Source organism: Molossus molossus, unplaced genomic scaffold, assembly GCF_014108415.1.
Source record: "Molossus molossus isolate mMolMol1 unplaced genomic scaffold, mMolMol1.p scaffold_m16_p_8, whole genome shotgun sequence".
Classification (NCBI taxonomy): domain Eukaryota; kingdom Metazoa; phylum Chordata; class Mammalia; order Chiroptera; family Molossidae; genus Molossus; species Molossus molossus.
Genome location: NW_023425402.1, coordinates 47,634,531 through 47,658,695, shown reverse-complemented (window position 1 = coordinate 47,658,695; position 24,165 = coordinate 47,634,531). Strand labels below are relative to the sequence as shown.

Genomic DNA, 24,165 nt, shown 5'->3' with positions numbered 1-24,165 from the left:
GTTAGAGTGAATCCGCAGATTAAAAAACAACACATTATGTACCAGATCCTTAAGTCTAGCTTTCGTCCATGTTCTCTGCCAAAATATTGAGTGCTCTAATTGGTACTGAGTGGCATAACGTTGGCTTCTTTCTGCTTTACCCTCTGAGTCATCTCTGCTTTCGCTTTGCTCACTTTGGTTTGCCGCAGAGGTGTCTAGGGACTGCTGCAGTTTGCAGGTTATTCTTCTAAGTGGAACACAATTCAGGATGGGTATCTGGGTTGATAATAGTATCAGGTAGAGAGAAGTTCCCTTTCGTTTCTTTCCTGGAGCCCTCCACCCCCCTATTTTGGTCTGGACTTGATTGCTTTCTTGACCTGCTGTGCCACCATGGTCCTGGAGCAACCCTCCGTCTCACCAGGGCTTCCTTCCCAGGATCCTCTGTGTTTCCTTGAGCCTAGGTCTCCCTCTTTCTGTTGGGGAGGTTTTTTTTGACACCCTGTACATATGGATTCTCAGTTTTCCATTTTCATGCCTGATGAGTAGATTAGATATATAGATTGGAAATCATTTTCCTTCATATTTCATTCCAAGTCTTTATCTGTTTGTGACCTGTTTCCCTTGCTCTCCTCCCCCGTTACCTTGGATGTTTGTGGGATCTTCTTTATATCCCAGGACTTCGGAAATTACAGGGTTATGACTTAGTTTGGGTCTTGTTTCCCTCATTGTTTAGACAGTTAGTCTGTCCTCCCAATCTAGAAATCAAGTTTTTCAGTTCTGAGAAAAATCTGTGCATTAAAAAAAAATCTTTGCGTTATTTCATAGATAACTTCCCCTTCTTGTTTTTCTCTTTCTGGAATTCCTTTTTGTTAGATGTTGGATCTCCTGAATTAATTCCGTAATTTTCTTATATTTTTCATCTTTGATTATTGATGTTTATTTGTTATATTTTCTGGAACATTTCCTCAAGCTTATCTTCTAAATTTTTCCCTGAGATTTTTTTTCTGCTACCGTGTTTTAATTTTCAGAATGTTCTCTTTTATTCTTAATGTTCCATTTTAAAATTGCATTTTGTTCTTGCTTTATAGTTTTAATAGTTTCTCTTGTTTTTGTCAGCATTTTAATTATATTGATTAGAGTTTTATTTTTGAAGATTCCTTTTGCTGTCTGTGTAGTCTGTTTCCTGGGAGTTTTCCACCCCCTGTACATTTGCTCTGATCTCCAGCTTTCATCTTGGAAGATTTAAAAAAAAAAAATCTGTTGTTTCATGGTTGTTAGGTGCTTTTAGTGACTTTTAGATACTGACCAGCAGATGGAAAGGTCCATCCTTGGTTGGTTGAGTGGTGTGCTTTACTCTAAAGTGATCTGGTAGGGAACTAGCTCTTTCTGTGGGAGAAACCCACACCTAAGTGCATTTGAGTCTTTTTTTTTTTTTCTTTTTCTGGAGACCCTTTAGTTTCTCCAGAAAAATTCTTCTAATCTGTTGCTTGCTGGGAATGAGCTAGGCTGCCATTGTTTGGAGAGCCTGTTTGGGTAAGAGGGGGAAGATTACTTGGTTGGCAGATGGTGTAGGGGGTGCAAACTTGTGTGACTTCAGAGCTCTTGCTCTGGACTACGACTCTTGCCCCCTGTATTGAAATCCAAGGTTTCCCAGCCTTTTACATCAAGTGTTTTGGGTATTTATTGTACACAGTAGCCCATTTTAGCCCTGTCTATAGCACAGTCAGGAACACTGTGTATATGACGATATTTAATTATTTCCATGTTAGAGATTTATAATTTGTTCTTAATTTGCAGCTTTTTTCAAGGAGCAAACCTCCAAGGGGCCTCTATGTTTATGGAGATGTTGGTAAGTGTGTTAAAACAAGCTTTGGGTGGTACAAAGAGAAAGTTTCCCAGCTTTTGCTCAGAGATAACTTCCATCTCCATCCTTCAGTCCACTACCAGCAAGGGAGTAGGATGAGGTGAGGTTAACGGGACGGGGAGGGCAGTTATCTTAGTCTGCACTGTTACTTCTCACAGGGCGTGCCTGTAGTTCAAGGCAGTATTCGTTAGCATGTTAGGGTACAGACATTATTTAATGCATAAAGTGAGTTAATCTCAGGAAGAAAATCATCTATAGATAGGTCATTAGGTAATATAGAATCCTGTTGCTCACTGCTGTTTAACTCAGTTTAATATGTAATTTTTTAAAAAGCTTTTTTTTTTTTTTCACTTTTACCTTCCACTAATATTTCTACTCATAATCTAAGTCCTTATCCTAAATGTAGTTATTAGTAAATACCCTTAGTGCATGAGTGGTAATAGTTCCTTGTTCTCTCATTTCTATATATTGGGCACAAAGACTCACATTTTCTTGGAAAATTTATGAGCAGTTGTTTACTTTCTAGATTTTCCCAATCAACTAGTGTCTTGCCTTTTCTCTGACTTCATTCTTGCCGAAATCGTCTGTTTTCTGCTTTTCGTTTCCTTCAAACAAATCCCGGTTACCCACATTTGCTGATGTCGTGGAAGTGGCGCTTACTTGCTTGCCAATCATTTCTTTTAGTGGGACACTTAAAACGCGCATTTACATGTGATGGGATCAGTTTTGGTCCCAGACTAATGAGCAAGCTTCAGGCTTCCATGTAGCCATAATGAATATGCATTCTGAGGGAGTGGTGGCAGAAGGTGTTATCTTAGTGATATATTTAGGGCAAGAAATGAAATAGTTGAATAAGTAGTTATAGTGCCTTGAAGATAAAACTTTAAGGGTTTATCTTCTCATCTTTAAGAAGAGTGTCCTTTCTTTCTTTTCTGATTTGTTCACTAATGTTGCTAAGTTTGTTTTACGTTTACAGATTTAGCGAACCTAATAAAAGAGAATTGTTTAATTCACAAAAGTGAATGATAGAGATTGCCCCTAAAATTCAAGTTCTTGAAACTTACAGATTAAAAAAATTTAAAGAAGCTCAAACTATTTTTTTTCTTAGTTCATTGACTAATTGGTATTTTTGAGACCAATGTATGCTTTCTTCTTATTTAGAAAGCGTTTTATACCAGGTGCATGGTCAGTTTTACAATCTGCACCTTTGGGCACTGCCACCAGATCTCATCCTACTGTCAGAGCTCACTCTTTGCCTCTTTGGAGAACATGTCCTTCCTATACCTTCACTTTCATGTTCAGTCATTGCTAAAAACCAATGTCTTTTATCTCTCCTGTTCTTGTAACTACTTAACCATAAATGGAGATGGTTAGTAAAGCACATCTTCTTCTACTTCTGCAAAAGGACTTAAAAAACAACATGAAAGTTGTTGGATTTTAGTTTGAAAAATACAGCCGTCTTCTAACTGATTGAAGGGAAGTGCAGTAAATGTAATTCATCTAAATGCTTGAAACAATTAGAAAAGGTGTAATAAGATGTTCACATAGGGTGGGTATGTGGCAACCTTCGGTTAGGAACATCTTTATAATGTAGAGAGGAAAAGAGAAAGGAATTCTGAAAAAGGAAGTGAGATGAACATTTTGGTGACTCTACTCAGTTTAGTTTAGAATACTTACAAAATAGGTGATAAACAACAGGTCAGTTTCTCATTTTGGGAAGCTCTCTGGCTGGGAGAAAAGCCTCACTGTGCCTTTGAAAGCTCTTATTTTTTACTATTTTCCTTTTTTAGACTTGGGAAACAAGCATTAAGTGATGCTTCTTAGTGCCCCCTTCCCACTTCTTGTTCCCGGCACTTGGCTTGCCCTCTGCCATGCCCACTTGACTAGACTGCCTTTCTTCGGAGATATGTTGAGATGATTGACTCAGGTAGATCCTCAATCCAGGAAACCCCGGTAGAGTTGATATATAAATTGAAGGGATTATCATCATTGTTCAATCTTGAAACAAAATGTTTTCATTAATAAAATGCTGAGCATAAACCATGCAGAGACTAAAAGCTGCCATAGTATTTTGTGGCTTCATTATTACCCTATAACAGGCCTTCTTACAACAAGGTTTCAGCTCTTGACTAGCAGACTGCAGTGGTGATGGCAAGGTTAATGATTTCTCTGGTATATTAGGAGATAATAAATGTTTATATTTGCTTATCAGTCCCTTTTCTGCTGACTCTTGATTTAACCTCACCTATTTCACTTTGATAAATTCACCAGTTGAAAGGTAGGCTGGTTTTAAGGTTAGGAGTTGGGAAGCAAAATTGTGCTGTGCTTGTAGGTCATGATGGAGGACACTACTTATAGCTCCTTTATCAGGGGGTCAGTTAGGAAAAGGACATCATGGGGGGGGGGCTCTCAAGTAGTCATTTTGGTTTTCTAACTAGAGGCTTGAAAGTTAGAACATAAAAGAGTTTTAGGTTTTACAAATTAGTCCCCTAGCAAGAATCTTCTCTTAAGAAATATGCAAGGTTTTATTTATTTATTTATTTATTTATCATCCTCACCCAAGGACATTTTTCCATTTTTTGTTCAGGTAGAGTGGGAGGGAGAGAGAGGAACAGAGAGAGAGAGAAACATCGATGTGAAAGGGACACATCGAGCGGCTGCCACCCGCACAACCAACCAGGGCTGGGGACAAACTGCAACCGATGTACGTGCCCTCAGCGGGAACCGAACCCAGGTCTCTCTGGACCGCAGGCCGATGCTCTAACCACTGAGCCAAACCGGCCAGGGCTGCAAGGTTTTATTTTAAGATTCTGAAGAGACTAAAGAAAATTGTGGAGTCAGTAAAATTTAGTGTAGATTTCTTCCCTACCTTTTCCCAGCATCTTTTGTCCTTATTCTTCCATTCACTTGACAGATGTTTATTGAACATCTGCCTTGTGCCAGGCAGTGTGTTGTTTCTGAAGTTGTAATTGTGGATAAAAGCAGAGAGAGCCTTTGTTCATCGAAAATAGTTCCATGAAAGAAAACTTACCCTTACATGTGACGTATTTTGATATTTTATAATTTATTGCCCTTAAAGGTAACATTTAGCAAAACTGTAGTGTAAATATCACAGCCAGGTAATTGACATTGATACATTTCATGGATTTTTATTCAAATTTCTCCAGTTTTGCTTGTACTCATTTATGTGTACACTTTATCACTTGTGTAGGTTCATGTATGCACCACCATAGTCAAGATACTGGACAGTTCTATTACTGTAAGAATACCTTGTGTTATCCATGATTTCCAGAGATATGATACATACAACAACTGGAATTGTTCATCTAATAGCTTCCTGGTGGCCATTCTTTGCCTCACATCATGGAGTAGCACTCTACATACAAGCAGCTAGTGTTCAGCCAAAGTCTCAAGAGTCCCCACAGGTTGGTTTCAGGAGCCCTTTCATTATATTGCTTCCTCTTCTCTGATGCTTTGCCTGGAAATGTTCACCAGTGTTGGACTGCCATAATTTTGAAGTCTCTTAACCCAATTCAGCCAGACCTAGGTGTTTTACTTGCATTTTCTCATGTCCTCACCAACATAAAAATGGTGTATCATTGGTGTTTTAATTTGTATTTCTTTTATTTCTGATGGAGTTAAACTTTAAAAATGTTTAAAGCTATTTATATTTTTTGTGTTATTTGAATACTCATCTTCTTTGCAATTGATCCTCTTTTCCACCCCTGTTAATTCTATATTGCTCAGTATTTTTTCAGTTGTGGTGGTGGTGGTGGTGGGGGGGGGGGCAGTTGAATTAGCTGAACCAAGAGGGGAATGAATTTAATGGTTGGTTTAATTGTGAAATTAAGTAATGATCTGATTCAGCTATGGGTAGAGATGTGGGCTTAAATAATATTAATAATATTTTAGGGATCTCTCTCTCCTTCTTCATCTTTTGGTTCTGCTTTACTATTGTTGGCTTCATTCTCTGTAAGAATTTTTTAAGAAGGCTCCTGAGATCATCTAGGTTGCTCTCTTAGAAGGAGAAGGGATGATTCTTATTTTCAGAATCCATATTAACTCCTCCCACAGAATGTAATCTAATTGGGTCATATGCCAACAGCAGGGCCAATCTCACTGTGTAAGGTAGTGGGGTATTTTTATTGGCCCACCCTGTGAATGATATTCTCATAGAATCATACTAAGTAGACAAGTTTTCAGAAGGAAGATATTTAGGACAAAAAAAATGTTCATTGTAATTTCTAAGAGCTCTTTATATCTTAAAAGATATATAAGGTTAAACCCTGCAAGTTGCATGAAGGCATGAATTTTTGTTAGTTTTTTTCACTAGAATATTCTAAACACCTAGAATAGGGCCTTACATGAGGTAGGCATTCAGTAAAAATATATTGATTAAGGAATAAAGATATTAATTTTATTTATGGCAAATTTGATATTTAGAAGGTTGAATTACATGTAGCCTAATCTATCAATTTTTTTTCCATAATTTTAAAAACAATTTTATCTCCAGAAACTTTTTATATGATGGTCTTGCTATATTTTAAGCCAATTTTTAAAAGAGCACAAAGGTTACTTCAAATATATATTATTTACATTTTTGGTTAGATAACTTATTACTTTTTTCTGGATCTATCAGTATACTATACTCTATGCAGCAGAATTAGAAACTTTATTGATTTACGTTTTTAGGTAAATATAATGATTTAAAATCTGCTGCCTCACTATATCCAAGAGATATTGTACTGGATATTTTTGCAAAAAATTATATTTCAGTCTAAATGGTCTCTTTATTTAAAATTTCTTTGACAAATTGTATTTTCATATATAATTTAAATGGCATGGGCCCAACGTCATCTATAGAGTGGAGGAAAGCCCCTACCCCCCCAAATTTAAGACTCAGGTCTCACTTCCTGAGACCTGAGGAGAACATGGGCACTGCGGTGGGGTGGTGGTGGAGAAAGCAGAAGGATGAGAGACAGGAAGGACCAGCACCCTGTGGCCTGGCCTGCCCACGAATGCTTGATGTGAACAGAGCTTGAACTCTGCCATTGTCCCCAGAGCTCGCCTTTGTGCTGGGAAAAAAGGCTTTCTGTGCATGCCCTTGTTACATGTCCAGGCTATTGACTCTTCAATTACTAACGGAATCGTAGTGATTAAAAGTGCCAGTGTTGAAAATTAGATAATTTAATTATAAAGGTTGACTATATCAGAATTTCTTTGAGTAGACTACATTTTGAAAGACCTATATTTTCAGATTTTTGAAAAAGTGTTATAATTGGCAATCCTCCAGCTCTAATTTATAGCTATTATTTATTTTCAGTATTTATGTTAGATACTAATCTTTATTTCCTTATTTTTTATGCTTGAATTTTCTCACAGTGCCTAAGATAGTTTCTCACATTTAGTAATAGCCCAATACATATTTATTTAATTAATGAAGTTATTGTATTCATACTGGTGCCATTTGGAAGAGAAAATGAAGAATGTATAATCTAGAAATTTTGCCAGTTTATAAACATAGTTTTCAGGGAGGGGAAATAGCCCCTGTAACATTAACTAATATTTAGTAATATTTCCTAAAAACAAGATTTTAACAGAGAAGAGTAATATTTTATTTTTTGGATTAAAATAAAACATAAACAATTCTTTCTAGTGACATAATCCTAAGTGACATAGTCCTAAGCTTTCTAGTAGAAGAGTGTGGTTTCATTATCCTAAGCTAATGAACAATCATTAAAGCAATCAGTAATACTGTTTAATAGTATCCTTTTTATTTAAGGTACAGGGAAAACAATGGTGATGGACATGTTTTATGCTTATGTGGAAATGAAGAGGAAAAAACGGGTTCATTTTCATGGTTTCATGTTAGATGTTCACAAAAGTAAGTAAAGTATCTGCAAGAAGTGATTTTTAGTAGGCAAACACTACAAGATAATTTTCCTCATCTTTTAAAATTCTGAACCTTTTTATATTTAAAAAATATATTTTTGCTTAAAGTAAGATTTTTGTTTTGTGCTGTATTGAAACAATTAGTAATGTGTCCAGAGTTGGTCCTAAAGACAAATCAGTACTTCCAAATATGAGAACAGAGGTTACTATATGAAGGTCAGGCATTTTCTCTATCTGCCAAGGATCAGTAAGAAATGTTAAAAACCTCATCTGTTTCAAAAAGTTATTCTTTACTACTCAACCATAAGAAAAGATGAAATACTGTCATTTGTGACATGGACAGTTCTTGAGAATATCATGCTAAGCAAAATAAGTCACATGGAAAAAGACAAGAATCATATGATTTCACTCCTATGTGGAATATAAAACGGAAAGCCACAAACAAAACAAACTCAGACAATAGTATGGTGGTTACCAGAGGGTAAAGGTGGGTAGGTTGAGGTTGAAGAGTGTAAAGAGGGTCAAATGTATGCAGTGCAATATACAGATGACGTATTATACAATTGCACACTTGAATCTTAAATATGTAATGTTATTGAGTAATGCCACTCTGATAAATTTAATTGAAAAATAATTTATTCTTGATTAGGTCCTTTTTACTGTTTCACCTTAGCAGGTAGGCATTCAGTTTGTACTTGTATATATGCTTTATTGCTTTGTCAATGTTCTTATTTTATTTCATTTTTGCATTATTTGTCTATCAGCTACATTGTAACCTCCCCAGGGCAGGAATATTGTGTTTTTCTTACAATATTCTCAGCATTTAGTACAGATATAAATGAAGTGGGACTGGCTTTAGTGTATCAGGCTAGGGCCAACAAAATTCTGATTAGATATGCTAGCCATAGGGCAGGATTACCTCCACTGTGTGCATCCTTGAAATTCTCAGGACTAAGATTGATCTATTGGTCCATGTAGTCACCATCTAGTCTTCTAGCTCATCACTTTGTCATCTCTAAAGTGATTGAAGAATAGAGATGGAATGACCACAAAGTGTCATGGGAATATAATAATATGTCAGCAACTTATTTTGATGTAGAGAAAATGTAACCGATTTCAGTAGTCACATTTGATTGTGTGTGGAATTTAAACTTATGTTTACATGAAAGTTTCATTATTTAGATTTAAAAAATGTTATAGTTGTCTAAAATGTGCCATTAATATAGTATTTAATTTTGTGTTTAATTTTATCCATTTAAGGAATACACCGCCTTAAACAGAGTTTGCCAAAAAGGAAACCGGGATTCATGGCTAAATCATATGATCCAATAGCTCCCATAGCTGAAGAAATCAGCGAAGAAGCATGTCTCTTATGTTTTGATGAATTTCAGGTAAGGAAGAGATGCTTCTAGATATAGAATGGTATACTGAATGAAGTATGAAGATTTGAAGTCTGTTCCTGATTTTATTATTGTTTTATAAATTGGTTTGAATTATCTCTAATAACTTTAATATTACTATCCAGTTCAGGAGTCGGCACACCTACCCCAGCTTGCACAGGGCAAATCTGGCTCATCAGTTTTTATACGGCCAGTGAGAAAAGAATAATTTTTATATTTATAAAGGATCATTAAAAAATAAAAATAAAATTCAACACAGCCCATTTTTGGCTTGCAAAGCCTAAAAAATTTACTGTTCAGCCTTTCATAGGAACCGTTCGCCTGCCCTGATACTCTGGTCATTGAATCCACATTTTCCCCACACCATGATGAAGATAATGTAATGGTTACCAGCTAATGTCTTTAAAGATGTTTGAGTTTTTTAAAAGTGTTTTTATATGATTCACATACGTCTTTTAAGCTTCACAACTTATATGTGATGAAGCGAGAGAATTGTCCTAATTGAACTTTTAAAGTTTCTTCTAGTTTTAGGATTTTCCGAAATTGTGACTCCAACTTGGTATTATTTCCTGATCTTTATTTCTTGTGAGAGCAAATATGAGATAAAGGCAAACACCATGTCTTATGCTTATTCTGTATCCTGTCATGCTGAGTGTAGTAGTAGTAGTAGTAGTAATAGATGCTCTAGAGATACTCTAGATAGACTAAGATTACTTTCTCTTTATTAGTCTTCTTTCATTAGTAGTTCTGAAACATAATACTGTAGTTAGTTTTTCTATAAAGCTTTTTATAAGAACAACTGATTATTGGAACAAAAATAGGAAAATCCACAAGTACTGAATATAAGCTTAAAAATAGATCTATACACCAAAGCTTATGAAAAATATTTCTGGAGCTGAGTGCAGAAACTCCTGTGTCTGGTTGCCTAGAATAAAGGCCCATAGACTTTTTCAAGGGTAGGAAACTAACATCCACGTGTTTCTACTCTTTGGTAGACCCTGGGTGATTCACACAGCTCCTTTATATTTGTGGTAAAGTGAGGGAATTGCCCTAGTTGAATTTTAAGTTTCTTACAGTTTTAAGATTCTCTGAAATTACTCATTTAAATTGATAGTGAGTTATTTCCTGTTCTTTTGTGCTTAAAATTTTGGTTAGTGGAAATATAATGTGGCCAGGATGCCTTTATCCCAAATGCCTTTGTCTCAATCTACATAGCTGAGAGCAATGTTGATTTCTGACAGAGGAGAAAGGAATTTTAGCTAGGAGTGGTGTTACACTACAGCATCTGGGGAAGAGGTATCTTTGCTTCTTTCTCCCTTTAGACGTTTTAAGATAGCCTGACATCTTTGTATTGCAGAAGTAAAAGGTCTTCAAAAGAAAGGCTTACGGAGAAGAGCTGTTCTTCTACTCTGAAGAGGTATATTAAGTTCACTAATGTAGTATTGCAGGAAGAGAAGGACCTCATTTAGTTCTCAGAGTAGCATCAAGTTAACATAAAGTTATGCTGCCTCCAACAACAAAGGCCAGTGATGACTCACTGAAGGCCATCTCTCGTGGTTTCTCATTATGAGTCTCTTAAATTAGCTCGAAATAAAATTGAATTGGCACAATCAAATTTTTAATTAAGGTATTAAAGTTAAAAAAAATCTTTAAGTAAATTAATAGCCCACCTTTGTAAAATGATTTGTGGTTTACAAAGCATTTTCCCATCCTTTATTTTATTCGTAAAATAGTTATTATTCTATCCTCATCATATAGATGAGGAATGTAAAGCATTAGAATTTCCTAGGTAGTACATACGAATTATATTTGAAAATGTAAATTTTATTTAGTTATTGTTTTGTTAATCCTCACCCAAGGATATTTTTTCCATTGATTTTTTTTTTTTTAGAGTGGAAGGGAGGGAAGGAGGAGAGAGAGAGAAAGAAATATTGATGTGAGCGAGACACATTGATTGGTTGCCTTGCACGTGCCCCGACAGGGGCCAGGGATTGAACCAGCAACCCAGGTACCTGCTCTTGACTGGGAATCAAACCCATGACCCTTTGGTGTGCAGGCTGATGCTCTAACTTCTGGTCAGGGCTAAAAAATGTAAATTTGTTTCAAAATATGTTTTTATTCATTTTTTAGAGAGAGGAAGAGAGAGAGAGAGATAGAAACATCAATGTGAGAGAGATACATCCATTGGCTGCCTCCTGCACACCCCCTACTGGAGATTAAGCCCACAACCTGGGCATGTGCCCTGACCAGGAATTGTGCTGGGACCTCTCAGTCCCTGGGACGATGCTTAATCCACTGAGCCACACTGGCTGTGCAAAATAAATAAATAAATAAATAAATAAATAAATAAATAAATAAATAAATAAAAAAAAAAAAATGTAAATTTTAAACAATCAGAGAAACGATTGGTCTATTGACATGATCATTGGCAAGACTATTTTAGGTTAGGACACGATGAAAATCTGGCTGTGCAAAAGAAATCCTGAGAAGATTTATAGTAAGCAGGGCCAAATTAGTCACAGTACTGACTCACATCAGGCACAGTAGTCACAGTGTCTAGGGTCTATGGTACTTTTAGGGGCCCATGAAAATATTTTAAAATTTGAAGAAAAACATGAATATATTAGTAGTGAATCCAGCCTGTATCTGTCTATATCTGTATTATATTTGTTTTATACCAACATAGTAATAAAATATAATTTATGTATATATATAAATTAATTTATTTTTAATTGAGGAAGGTGCACACAATGGTAAAAGTGGCTAAGGCCCATGAAAGTCATAATGCTCGCCTGGTTGCTCTGGGCATTCTCTATTGAGATCAGATTTCAGAAGGTTGATACATAGTTGGGAAGAAGGAAAGAAAAGCAACTATCAGGATACTAATGTTCTGAATGAGTTGAGTTTTGTAAAAGGAATGCAGCCAACAAAATGAATATTTCAAATTACATGTTAAGTATAAGGGAGATCAAGGGGGAGAGAGGCCCCTTGCTTATATAAAATGTTGCTTGCTAACAAAGAGAAAGCAGATGTGATGGAGCTGTCTGTCATCGCCTGCCCCATTGAGAATTACTTTGATGTTCATTCATTCATTTGCTCATGCAATAAAGAGGCTTATTCTATACCACAGGACCCTTTCTGTCTCAGTCAAATGGACCATGTCTGGACATCTGATTTATAGTAGCTAGTCCACAAGCTTGTCAACAACCTTGAACTTGTGCGATATTGTTTGAGGATTAGGCCAATCCTGTACTCTCTCTCCTGTACTTGAACTAAAAGGCACAGAAGGAAGTTCCGGCTTAGTAATGAGACAGGAACAAAGAGACAGAGGAAGTAACTGGATTACAGGGGGGAGGAGTGCAGGGGTGCTCCCTAGACATCAGTTGAGCGCTCTAGAGCTACCTCAAATCCCAGGCCAGTCTCTAGCTCCAGTTCAAGGGTGTGTTACCAGTGCTGTTCCCATCCCAGAGTGGTAAGTAAACCTCTTTTCTTTAGCTGAATCTCCTGTTTCTTGCAAACAGAGTCTTGATGAGAATGGAACTATTCAATTCATGTTTTGCTTGTATCTTCTGTGTCAAGAGGGATTTCCCTGTGATCTACAAAAGACAGCATAAATAGAAGTACTGTCACCTTCCTTAACATAAAACCTGTTAACTCCAATGGAAGGAGAATTACCTGATGAGCCAGAGTTCAAGAAAAGCAAAGACATGAGGTGTCTGCTAGGGCGCATTGGGCTGCAGGTAATAGAAAACCCAATTTAAAAGGGCTTAAACTAAGGAGAAGTGGGGAATAATATGCTGTGTAAGATAGTGTCATTCCCCTTGCTCAAGCCCTCCTGCATCCTCTCTGACCGTATCTTCTATATTTTCAGCCTTACTTATTGCTCCCTACTGTTTCCAATCTTATTTTCTTCATAGATTAGGGAACCATAGCCAATAGTGGGTGTTATACCAAATGCTTCTTTCTCACCAGGGCTCTGAAAGTAATATGGGCAGAGGCTATAAAACAATACGGAATGCCAAAATAATTGCTTTTATTTGATCCCAAATTTTGTTTTAGCATTCTAGAATATAAGAGGTAACAGCATGAGGCCCTCTTTCCTTGAGCAAGTTGACCTGAATGTCCTAGAATGAAAAATGTTAATTATCTTGCTTTTTTATTTCCTCTACAATTCCAAACTCGAACCTTGGAGCTTACCATTGCATGTGAGAAAAGGCCAATATCTGCATATACCCATTGTTGAAAATAGCTAGAGAAAGCGAAAGTATGTGGGCAAGAATGTGTCCTCTAAGGGCAGAGGTGATCATTGAGCAGACAGAGCCTGGATTCCTAGTTTAGATATCCTGGATGGTTTTCTGCTTGTACTCCTTTTCTAAAATTAGAGATGATAAAAGGATACTCCCAAATATTGCTGCACCAGCACTCCAGTACACAGTATCCATACATTTAGAACAGTTATGCAGAGCCTTTGCACTGGACATTCTTTCTGTATGGACTAGTATTTCCCAGATACCCATTAGAATAACTCTCAATTCTTCACATTTCTGCTCAAGATCTTTATCTCCTTAACAAGGCCCGTCCCTACACCTATTTAAAATTGCAATTTGCCGTTGACCTCCACACTACCAATGCCCCTTACCCTCCTTTTTTCGTAACATATATCACCTTCTACATACTTATACACTGATTTATTATGTTTACTGTTTGTTATATATTTTCTCCATAAGAATATAAACTTGAAGGCAGGAATCTTCATTTTTGCTAACTGACGTATCTCAAATGTCTAGAATAGTGCTTGAGAATGAGTGAATGTAATGAGTGAATGAATGAATGACTGGATCCTAGACTACATGATAACTATTGAAGTAGTCCCCCAACTAAGTTGCACTTCCCTTATATATAAGTAACAACCCACATTTTTTCCTGTCAACATTCTGAATTACTTTAACACTTTTGTCTAATTTGACAGGTATCTCATTGTTTTAATGTATATTCCTTTAAGACTCAGTGGTTCTCAACCTTCCTAATGCCGCGGCCCTTTAATACAGTTCCTCATGTTGTGGTGACCCCCAACCATAAAATTATTTTTGTTGCTACTCCATAACTGTAATTTTGCTACTGTTATGTCTTAGGTGACCCCTGTGAAAGGGTCTTTCGACTCCCAAAGGGGTTGTGACCCACAGGTTGAGAACTGCTGCTTTAAGTAAAAATGGCCGAAATTTTTCCATGTATGTTTACTTACTAATTAAAAAACATCTTTTATGAACTGTCTCTTTGAGGCAGTGCCCATTTATTTATTAGAATGTTTATGTTTTATTATGTATATTCTGTAATATTACTTACCATGTACTTAGTACTTTCTTTGTACCTGTGCTCTTAATGCTCTGTATCATTATATCTATAGCTAAAATTCTATATAGTTATACATAAATAATATGGAATTACACTAGCATATGTACTATGCATAATGACTATACTAATAGTCATAGTTAACATTTCTTGAGCATTTACTATATGTATCATTACAATTTTGTAAGTACTGCCTTCATATATTGATGAAGAAATTAAGGGTCAGAGAGATTAAATTAACTTGTCCAAGATTTCACAGCTGGTAACTCAGTTGAATCCATCATCAGTGTTCTTATTCACTAGTAGTAACAGCTATGCTATATGTTCTTTGTATATGATATCTTCTATTATGCTTTTAAGCATACAGATCTAAAGCTGGGTGGGCTTTTAGTAGATGTTTTTAATGATAAAACCAAAAAAATATACTTAAGCTCATTAAACTTAGTATAATGCATTACTGATTTATTAGAAAATAATTTTTCAAGCACTTTAATCTTAACGACAGTATATCTACAACCACCACTTCACTTTTAAAATTGAATCCTATTAGTAGTCTTGATTTTTAACTAGTTATATGGGCCTTTAGGTGATGTTATTTAATATAATATTTATTTTACTGGGAAGATGAATGGGAATTATTGCTACTTAAAAACAAGAATATATTCTTTCTTTTTGTATGCTCTTAAAAATTTAAGGCATTTTTAGGATTATGTTTTGGTAGCATTCAGATGGCATCTGCAGAATGTATTTGTCATTAGCTCAGTCATCTTGACTAAGTGTAGCATTTCAATTTTACCTGTGGTATCAGATACACTGTTTTTATTTTGTTTGGGAATTTGTCTAGATAGGTCGTTTTTATGTGTTTTAGTTGCTGAAATAAAAGAATAGATATTCTTTTAGGGATTTTCTTTAGGGATTTCTTTTTGCCCTTCTTATTAAACTGTTTCTGAAAAAGGATTCTGAAGATACCAGAATACTGAAGGAAAGCAATTTTTTAAAATGTTATTTCTTACTGTCTCTTTTTAGGGACACTGGATAGATGTTTTACTAATATGGTTTAAAAAAAATAAAGTTCTCCTCCATAACCAATAATATCATTTAAAAAATAGTTTTGATCGTTTTTATAAAACAGAAAAGCTAGTAAAACTGCTAATAGAAAATAGGTGCTTATTTTTGCGCTAATACTAATTACTGATAATGCATGCTTATGTTTGTCACTCATTATATGGCACTGTACCAATCAGTGGATTGACTGAGACTCAAGCACTTACACATGTAAATTAACCATTCGATTTTTCTTTTTTACTTAAGTGAGTCGTAATGGTAAGCAACTCTAGGTCATAAAAAATCTTTTCTCTTTAATGCTAATGAAATGTCTCCACTCTCTGTATTAGCGAACTACCCTTATTGGTAATCTGTAGCCTTCTCTTTTGTTCCTGGTGGTAATGAAATGCTGGGTGCTGAAAAAGCCTGCTCTTCAAGAATGTGTGGCCAGTTGTCTTCTGTTCACTTGTACTGTAAAATTACTGTTCCACAGCAAAGCTGAACAAGTATGGGGACAAGATCAAAAGAGTATATATTGGCACCCGGGTGCACCAAGTGACTCCTGCTTTATTAATTAGCCCCAGCTTCTCCAAGTTAATTTACTCTGATAGAGCAAAAACATTCTAATACAGAACAACAAATGATAATTCAACCACAGTCTTTATTGTTTGCTTTCTCCAGCTTTCTGTTTAAACCTTTGCACTGTGTTATAAGCTAAATGTCCCTTCATTTTTTTGAATCTTAGGGCACAAAAGCTATCTTAAATGTTTTCAAATACATCAGTGTGATATTCAAATGATCATTTTTATTCTCTAAAATTGGACAACTTTTAATTGATATCATTCTTTTAAAAAGTCAGTGTATTGGGAATCCAATTTAAAAGTGCAGTTGCTTCTAAAATTTGCAAGCTTGTTCTGTCCTCTCATCAGAAATGCCACTGGTGTTTAAGCTTTTGAAAAGGGCCTTCTCTGTGAGTGTTTTTGTGGAAGCAAATTTTGACAGTGATCCTAAGCTCCAAATTAATTAATATCAGTGCCACTTTCCTTTTCATTTTAATCACCACTTTGTAAGTTCCTGAGGTCTTTTTTTTGCCAATCGTCACCCAGGGATATTTTTCCATTGATTTTTAGACAGAATGGAAGGGTGGGGGTGGGGGAGAAACATTGATGTGAAAGAGACACATTGATGTGGGGGCTGGGGATTGAACCTGCAACCCAGGTATGTGTCCTTGACTGGGAATCAAACCTGCAACCCTTTGGTCCTCAGGCTGACATGCTAACCTCTGAGCCAAACCGGCCAGGGCTCCTGAAGTCTTTTTAATATAAGAACCTTCAGTAGGTTTTTAATGTTTTAAAGTTGTAACTTGAGACAGAAAAAAAGATGTGCACATCCCCATATCCTGGTCTTCTTTTGTTTTGTTCAGGTGGGAAGGAAATAATTGAACTTTTGAGTAAGATAATGACTATAAAGAAAAAGTGATTGAGACCTGTACAATTCAAGTTGTTGTTAGTTGTGTCGAACCGGTTAGTTGCTAACTTTTAGTATTTTGATCTAATTTGGAAGAATTCTGCTAGTGTCTATGTACTCTAACATGATTTAAAAATCATAATACATATTATGTGATATATTTTATGACTATGAAACAAGTCTTATTGACATTATCTAATTGTGTTGCCCAGTTGACATGGCTTAGTGGTTGAGCGTCAACCCATGCACCAAGAGGTCACTGGTTCAATTCCCTGTCAGGGCACATGCCCAGGTTGTGGGCCCAATCCCCAGTGGAGGGCATGCAGGAGGTAGCCAAATGATGTTCTCTCTTATCAGTGTTTCTATCTGCCTCCCTCTCCTTTCCTCTCTCTCTAACATCAATAAAGAAAAAAAATTTTTTTAAATAAATAATAAATAAATAAAGAGATTATCTAAGTGTGTTATTAAAGAAAGATCAAAACATTTTTACATCAAGAGTATCTAAAACCCATGTTATATTCATTAAGGAAAGTGCAAAGTTAATATCAACCTTCACTATACATTTATTTTTGAAGTCAACTTCCTTTCCTCCTTAATTTCTATATTCCTTTGTGATTTTTAAAAGCTTTTTAAGAAAGTCATCCTTAAGCTTATTTGTTAATTGTGGGTTTTAAAAAATAATTTTAGAAAAGATCAATTGTTATATGTATCTCTGTACTTAGATTAAATAATTTTATCTGCATTCTGCATTTCTCCTTTTGTCAGAAGTTGTTTTTTAAAGTACTGTATTAACCATTCTTATAAGTTGGGTTTAAAAAATTTTTTTTTGTAGAAGGAATATTTGTGTTTACCAAGGTTAGCAGAGGCTGGCTGTGCTGGAAGTGACTGCAGTGCCTTTTGATTATTCATGGACAGTAATAGAAGGCACTTAAAAAGAACAATGAAATTGCTTATTTTTGTGATGGGCCATCTGTTGAATTGTTTTGTGCAACAATTGCACAATAGTATCTATGTCACATCATTCTATTTTCAACAGCAGCTGATTATGTCTCACTGGCTACTTGTCCTTATTTCTAAAGTTCCATGACCATTTAAAGTCACCTTTTGAGGGACCTTTGCCAGAAAGGTATTAGAAATCTTAAATAGCCTGTGTATTTTTTTTTTTTCTCTTTCCCCCCCTTTTTTTTTTGGAGGAAGGGAGATGTTACAGGAGTAGGAGAAGGGGGTTAGTTCGTGTTAGTTCTAATTAATTAGAACTAGTCTAATTAATTAGACTTTGTAAATGTTTAGAACAATTATCTATGCTTTCCACCTGTAGTTCTATAAAAGAAGTTAATAAAGAACCATTTGATAATTTGTGTAGAAATGATAGGCTTACAAAAAAGAAGAGTAAAGTTAAAAGACTACTATACAGTTTTTCATGTTTTTAATTATCTACTCTTTTCTTCATGATGATAATTAGAATTTTTCTCTAGGAATTCACTTTCATCCTTAAAAAAAAATGAGCCATTAGCAAATTTGTTAGAGCAGAAGTGAAATTAAAATAAAACAAATGTGTTGTTGTCCATAGGTCACTGACATTGCTGATGCCATGATTCTGAAACAGCTTTTTGAAAATCTGTTCAAAAATGGGGTCGTCGTTGTGGCAACATCCAACAGGCCACCGGAAGGTAAAAACAAAACATTGTGCTAATCTCACCCAATTAGGTGGAAAATAATGAGTTTTTAAAAATCTACAATTTTGTACTTATTTTATTGTGTGAATAAATCTGATGACTTTGCTTATCATTAGTTTCATAATTGACATAATCTGAAAAACCAGTCAGTATTTGTATTTGAAAACTGTTTATATTCCTAGCAAGCTAAATCCAGGGATCTGCCATATTTGATGCACTTGCTGTTTTTCTGAGTATTAGTTATGTCCTATGTACATATCAAAAGATGCAGTCCTTTCTAACTGCTCTTTATTGGTCATAAAAGAAACTCAAGGAAATGGAAGGCAAAACTCCTAATGAAATTTTAGAAAAAGAGTTGAAGCTCGCTTGCATAAGTAGTTTCTAATACTTCATTTATCATTTCTAAAAAAGCACTTGTAGTTTATTAGGAAATTATCAAGTAAAATACAAGTGGTATTTAGATAAAAACAAGTTTAAGATCTTGTATTACTCAAGTCATCATGTGATCAGTTGAAGGTCTAAGGAACCCAAAATAATATTTTATACATTCTTAATGTTAACATCTTTCTGGATGGTCTTCTGCTAGGCTTAGTCCTTACCTTCTTCAGGTTTTTGCTGAAAAGTTACTTCGCCAAGGAAACCTAGACTTATCCCTCTATTTGAATCTACAGTCCTCCCCTTTTTTTCTGGTACTACTTCTCCTTACCTGCTCTAGTTTTTTTTTTTTTTTTTTTTTCTTTTCTTTTCTTTTTCTGTAACACTTTTGGACCCAGCATATAATTTACTTATTTATTATATCTATAGTTTATTGTCTGTCCCTTTTCAGGATGCAAAAGCTTTGTGAGGACAGTGACTTTTATTTCTCCTGCTCACAGATGTATTCCAAGCACCTAAAAAGTGCCTGGCAGATAGATGGATTTAAGTAAATAGTCTTAGAATGAGTGTTGAATGAATGCATGCTTTAAAAGGCTCTCCCTGGCTCCAGTATTGAGAATAGACTGTGGGGATGAGGTTTCAAGGTTGGAAGTAAGGAGACCACTTAGCAGATGATTGCAGCATTTCTGAGGGGAGATGATGGAGCAGTGAAGGTGAGAGTAGTTAGATTCTGGTATATTTTGTAGGCAGAGCCAAAAGGATTTACTGATGAAATGTATATAGGGTATGGAAGAAAAAAAAAAAGAGAGAGAGGGAAAGAGAGATTAGTGACTCAAGGCTTTGGCCTGAGCAATTGGAAGGATAAAGTTGTTACTTACTGAGATGGTGAGGAACACAGGACAGGCAGATTTGGGTAGGGAGGTGAAAGTGGGAGTTTCTACGATGGTGAGGCAGATGCATATGCGTTTGGATTTCAGTGGAAGGGTTTGGACTGGAAACATAAATTTGGCAGTCATCAGTACTGAAGGAAGCTGGGAAAAGTAGCCAGTGAGGTAGAGGGAGAACCAAGAGAGTATCAAGCCAGGAAAGGGAAAGTGGTACCATAAGGAGGGCTGATCACCTTTGTTAAAATGCAGCTAGGAGGTAAAAATGAGGTGGAGAATTTGACCATTGGAATTGGTAATATGGGGTTTTTCAGTGAAACTGAAAAGAGCAGTATAACAGTCTGTTGTTTTGTTTGAAATAAGCATGTCACTTTGATGACAAATTAAATTCGTAATCTGCTAATACACCCATGTTTTACAATGTGAACTGCTGTCAAACTAGTTCTCTCCCCTTCTTTGTGTAGTTAATTTTTCTTTCTATTACATTTCAGCTTACTCGTTTATCTACTTACTCATTGTTCCATCGAGTTGATTTATGTTGATAACTTTTGAAGTATTATTTTAACAAATTATTTTTAGCTATTATATTTATATCATAAATATCATAGTATTTGATACTATTTTGATACCAAAAACTTGGTAATAACATGTCTATATCTTTAGCCATTCATTAATTAAAATGTGTAAATAAGATAGGACCAAGTTTAGATCCCTCTTTTAGGGAGATATCAATTAATTTTAGGGAGATATTAATTAGTTAATTAATACTTCTGGATCCAGTTATTCAAGCAACTCTAGTTATATCTAATCTGATATACTAGAAGGGAATTATGAGTGATTTTGTCAGATGCACTTGTTAAAATCCATATAAGGTTATATATAGAATTCTTATGATTTACTGTTGTAGGAACCCTATGAACCAAGGCAGTGAGCTTTTTAACATTAGATCATCGATCTAGGTGGGAAGGAGGCTTGATTCTACCCTAGCTATGTTCATAGATAGCAAGGTACCAGAACAAGCTTGCTGCCCACCCCAGTCCCAGCAGAGACTATTGAAAGGAGAATTGCACTTGGCTCTCCGGCTTCTGCAGTGTGGTAAACCGAGGAAGGACAACCACAAGGAGAGGTTAGGAAACATGCTGGAGTGCAGAGCTTTGTAGGAGTGAACAGAGTTACAGGCCCACCAAGGTAGTATGCAGAAGTCCCAGGTGGAGCCACCCTCATGGAGAAGACTGAAATTTCAAGATGCAGAATTGCAAAAATTAGTCATTAGCCACAGACTTAAAGAAAGTCATTTCTAAATATAAACTGTAGAAGAGACACTTGTTACACATCAGGGTTTTAGCCACAGCAGACAAATGATCATCATAAATATATAAATATTTTAATATCAAGATGGAATATCTTTATATATAAATAAATACACATTTATATATGAATATAATTTTAAATATATAATATAAAAAGATGGCACATCTATATAAATAGTATGTATTTATATAAAATAAATAGGAATAATTTTATGGGTGAAGAAATAAGACTCAGATTAAGTATGGAGGTCGGAAAAGGCAAAACTCTAGGATAAAGAATGGATCGAGGTTGTCAGGCTGCATTGGGGAGGTGTTTGACTCCAAAGGGGCAACATATGAGAATTTTCTGAGGTTATGGAACTGCTTTGTATCTGTTTATGGTAGTGGATACATGAGTTAAAACCAATACAATTGTACACCCCCCAAAAGTTAATTTTACTGTAGATAAATAAAAACAAATCACATGGATAGTGATTAACAGAACAGGGGCTAGATCCCAGATTTTGTGACTCTATTAATACTATGTCCTTTATCTTTTTTTTTTTTTTTTGGTTAATCCTCACCTGAAGATACTTTTTCCATTGATTTTTTTTGAGAGAGAGCGGAAGGGGGGGGGAGAGGGGGGGAGAGAGAGAGAGGAGAGAGAGAAACAGAAACATCAATGTGAGAGACACACATCAATTGGTTGCCTCCCACATGCACCCCAACTGGGGCTGGGAATCGAACTTGCAACCCAGGTACGTACCCTTGATTGGGAATTGAACCCACAACCCTTTGGGCTGCAAGCCGATGCTCTAACCACTGAGCAACTCTACTCTTTATCCTTATTCCTTGTTGGTCATCACTAACCTTTGTCTGCTCTGTCCCAGATAAAGAGTGTCCCCTTTTCCAACCATCAAAACGCATTCAACTTTTTTTTTTATGTCACAGATTTTAATCTAGAGCCCTCAGATAGGTGGTTATTATTTTTAAATAACATTTACTTATTCTTAGAATGTCACAAGAGGCAGGGGAAGAGCCTTCTTGCAGAGGGTTGAGGCAAAGCCCGATGGCTGGAAAGAGAATGGCCCATTGGAGAAATTGAAAGGTAATGCAGGAAGAATGGGCAAGGGTGCAGAGAGGTACCAGGTGCATCTGGCAGAATGCCAGCTAGACCACACAGAAAGTGCTTGTGAGCATTTTGAATTTTATTTTAAGAGAAATGAGAAGCGATTAGAGTTTTTAAGCAGGAACTGACAGGATTGGAGTTGGAAATGTCACTCTGGTTGTCGTGTGGAGATGGATTATGGCAGCGGTTCTCAACCTGTGGGTCGTGACCCCTTTGGGGGTTGAACAACCCTTTCACAGGGGTCGCCTAAGACATAACAGTAGCAAAATTATAGTTATGAAGTAGCAACGAAAATAATTTTATGGTTGGGGGTCACCACAACATGAGGAACTGTATTAAAGGGTCGCGGCATTAGGAAGGTTGAGAATCACTGGATTATGGGATGGGGTGCAGTGACTGGTGGCTTCAGGGAGACATATTAGGTGGCTATTGCAGTGCACTGGGCAAGAAATGATGATAGCTTGGGGTAAAACAGTGATTCTCAACTGGGGGTAGGGAGCTCTTTTGCCCACCAGTGGATATTTGACAATGTTTGAAACATTTTTAGTTGTCACAAGTAGGCGGGGCAGGTACTGCTATTGGCATCCAGTAGGTAAAGGTTAAGAATTTTGCCAAAACATCCTGTAATGTATAGGTCTTCCCCACATGACAAAGAATTATCTAGCCAAAATGCCAGTAGTGCCAATGTTGAGAAACCCTGCTATAGGGTGGTGCCAGTGGATATGGAGAGGATAGATCTGAAATATACTTAAGAGGTAAAATGGATAATACCTGGTTATAGGTTGGATTGTTTAAATGAGAAAAGTATATAACTATATTGAAGATACTAAATGGAGAGACACACCATGTTCATGACCTGGAAAATTCAATTTCATATAGATGTTGATTTTTCTCAAACTGATCTATAGATTCAGTGGGGTTCCATTCACAGTCTTATAGGGGTTTTTAACTGTGGAACTTGACAAGCTGATTCTGAAATCTATATGGAAGAGCAAGGACCAAGAATGGATCTTAGGGGATTAAACGCAGGTGTAGACGAAATAACCAGTGGGACAAAATAGAAAAATAACTGTGGTGTATTCAAAGGATCACTGTATCTGTACATGTTTATTTGGACAAATCTCAAAAACATTATATTGAGTGAAAAAGCAAGTCACAGAAGAATAAACATGGGATGATTCCATTTATATAAAACTCAAAAACATGCAAAACCAGTCCAAACATGTAGTGAAATGACAAAGCAGAGCCAGGGAATGATGAAGACAACAGTGTTTTCTCTACCAGGGAGGGACATCAAAGGACATGATGTCCAAGTGAAAGTGGGAGGGTGTTGTTTCTCTTTATTTTGTAAATATTTTCCTTCATCTCCTATTTTAAAAAAAGGAAGATATTCTGGAGGGGGAGGGGTAAAGTAGAGGAGGAAACAGGTAGTCTGCCAACGCTCATGTACAGCACAAAGTACCAGGCACAACACGTTCCTAACACAGTTAAAGTCATAGAGCATGACGTTTGGGGAAAAAAAAAAAATCTGAGCAGCTCAAACCTGTCCTCATAGGCAGAGCCTGCAAGAAGCGTTCTTAGCCTGCAAGCCTGCTGTGTCACTGGAGGCCCACCACCCCAACAGCATCTGTAGACTTTCACTTCACCCTATTTTTGGTCCAGCCCTCACCCTTACTCTCTCCAGTGCCCCTGAGACCCAAAGCTTCTTGGAATAGCTCCCACCTCTACCCCAGAGAGGTAGCTGCTTGGCTGCAAGGGATGGGTGAGTCCTGGGGGAAGGGGTATTCTAGCTGCTCCTCATAGACTTAGGCTCAGTC

At 36.3% G+C, this 24,165-nt stretch overlaps 1 protein-coding gene across 11 annotated transcripts in view; it reads left to right on the top strand.

Annotated features, from left to right (window-relative positions):
* AFG1L (AFG1 like ATPase) overlaps positions 1-24,165 on the top strand; it is a 193,854-nt gene that overhangs the window by 62,722 nt on the left and 106,967 nt on the right. For all 11 annotated transcript variants that reach the window (XM_036249262.1, XM_036249270.1, XM_036249271.1 and 8 more), the window contains 4 exons: positions 1,777-1,828; positions 7,626-7,727; positions 8,996-9,126; positions 18,566-18,665. In XM_036249262.1, coding sequence (XP_036105155.1) covers positions 1,777-1,828; positions 7,626-7,727; positions 8,996-9,126; positions 18,566-18,665 — 385 coding nt within the window. The remainder of the gene's footprint in view (positions 1-1,776; positions 1,829-7,625; positions 7,728-8,995; positions 9,127-18,565; positions 18,666-24,165) is intronic.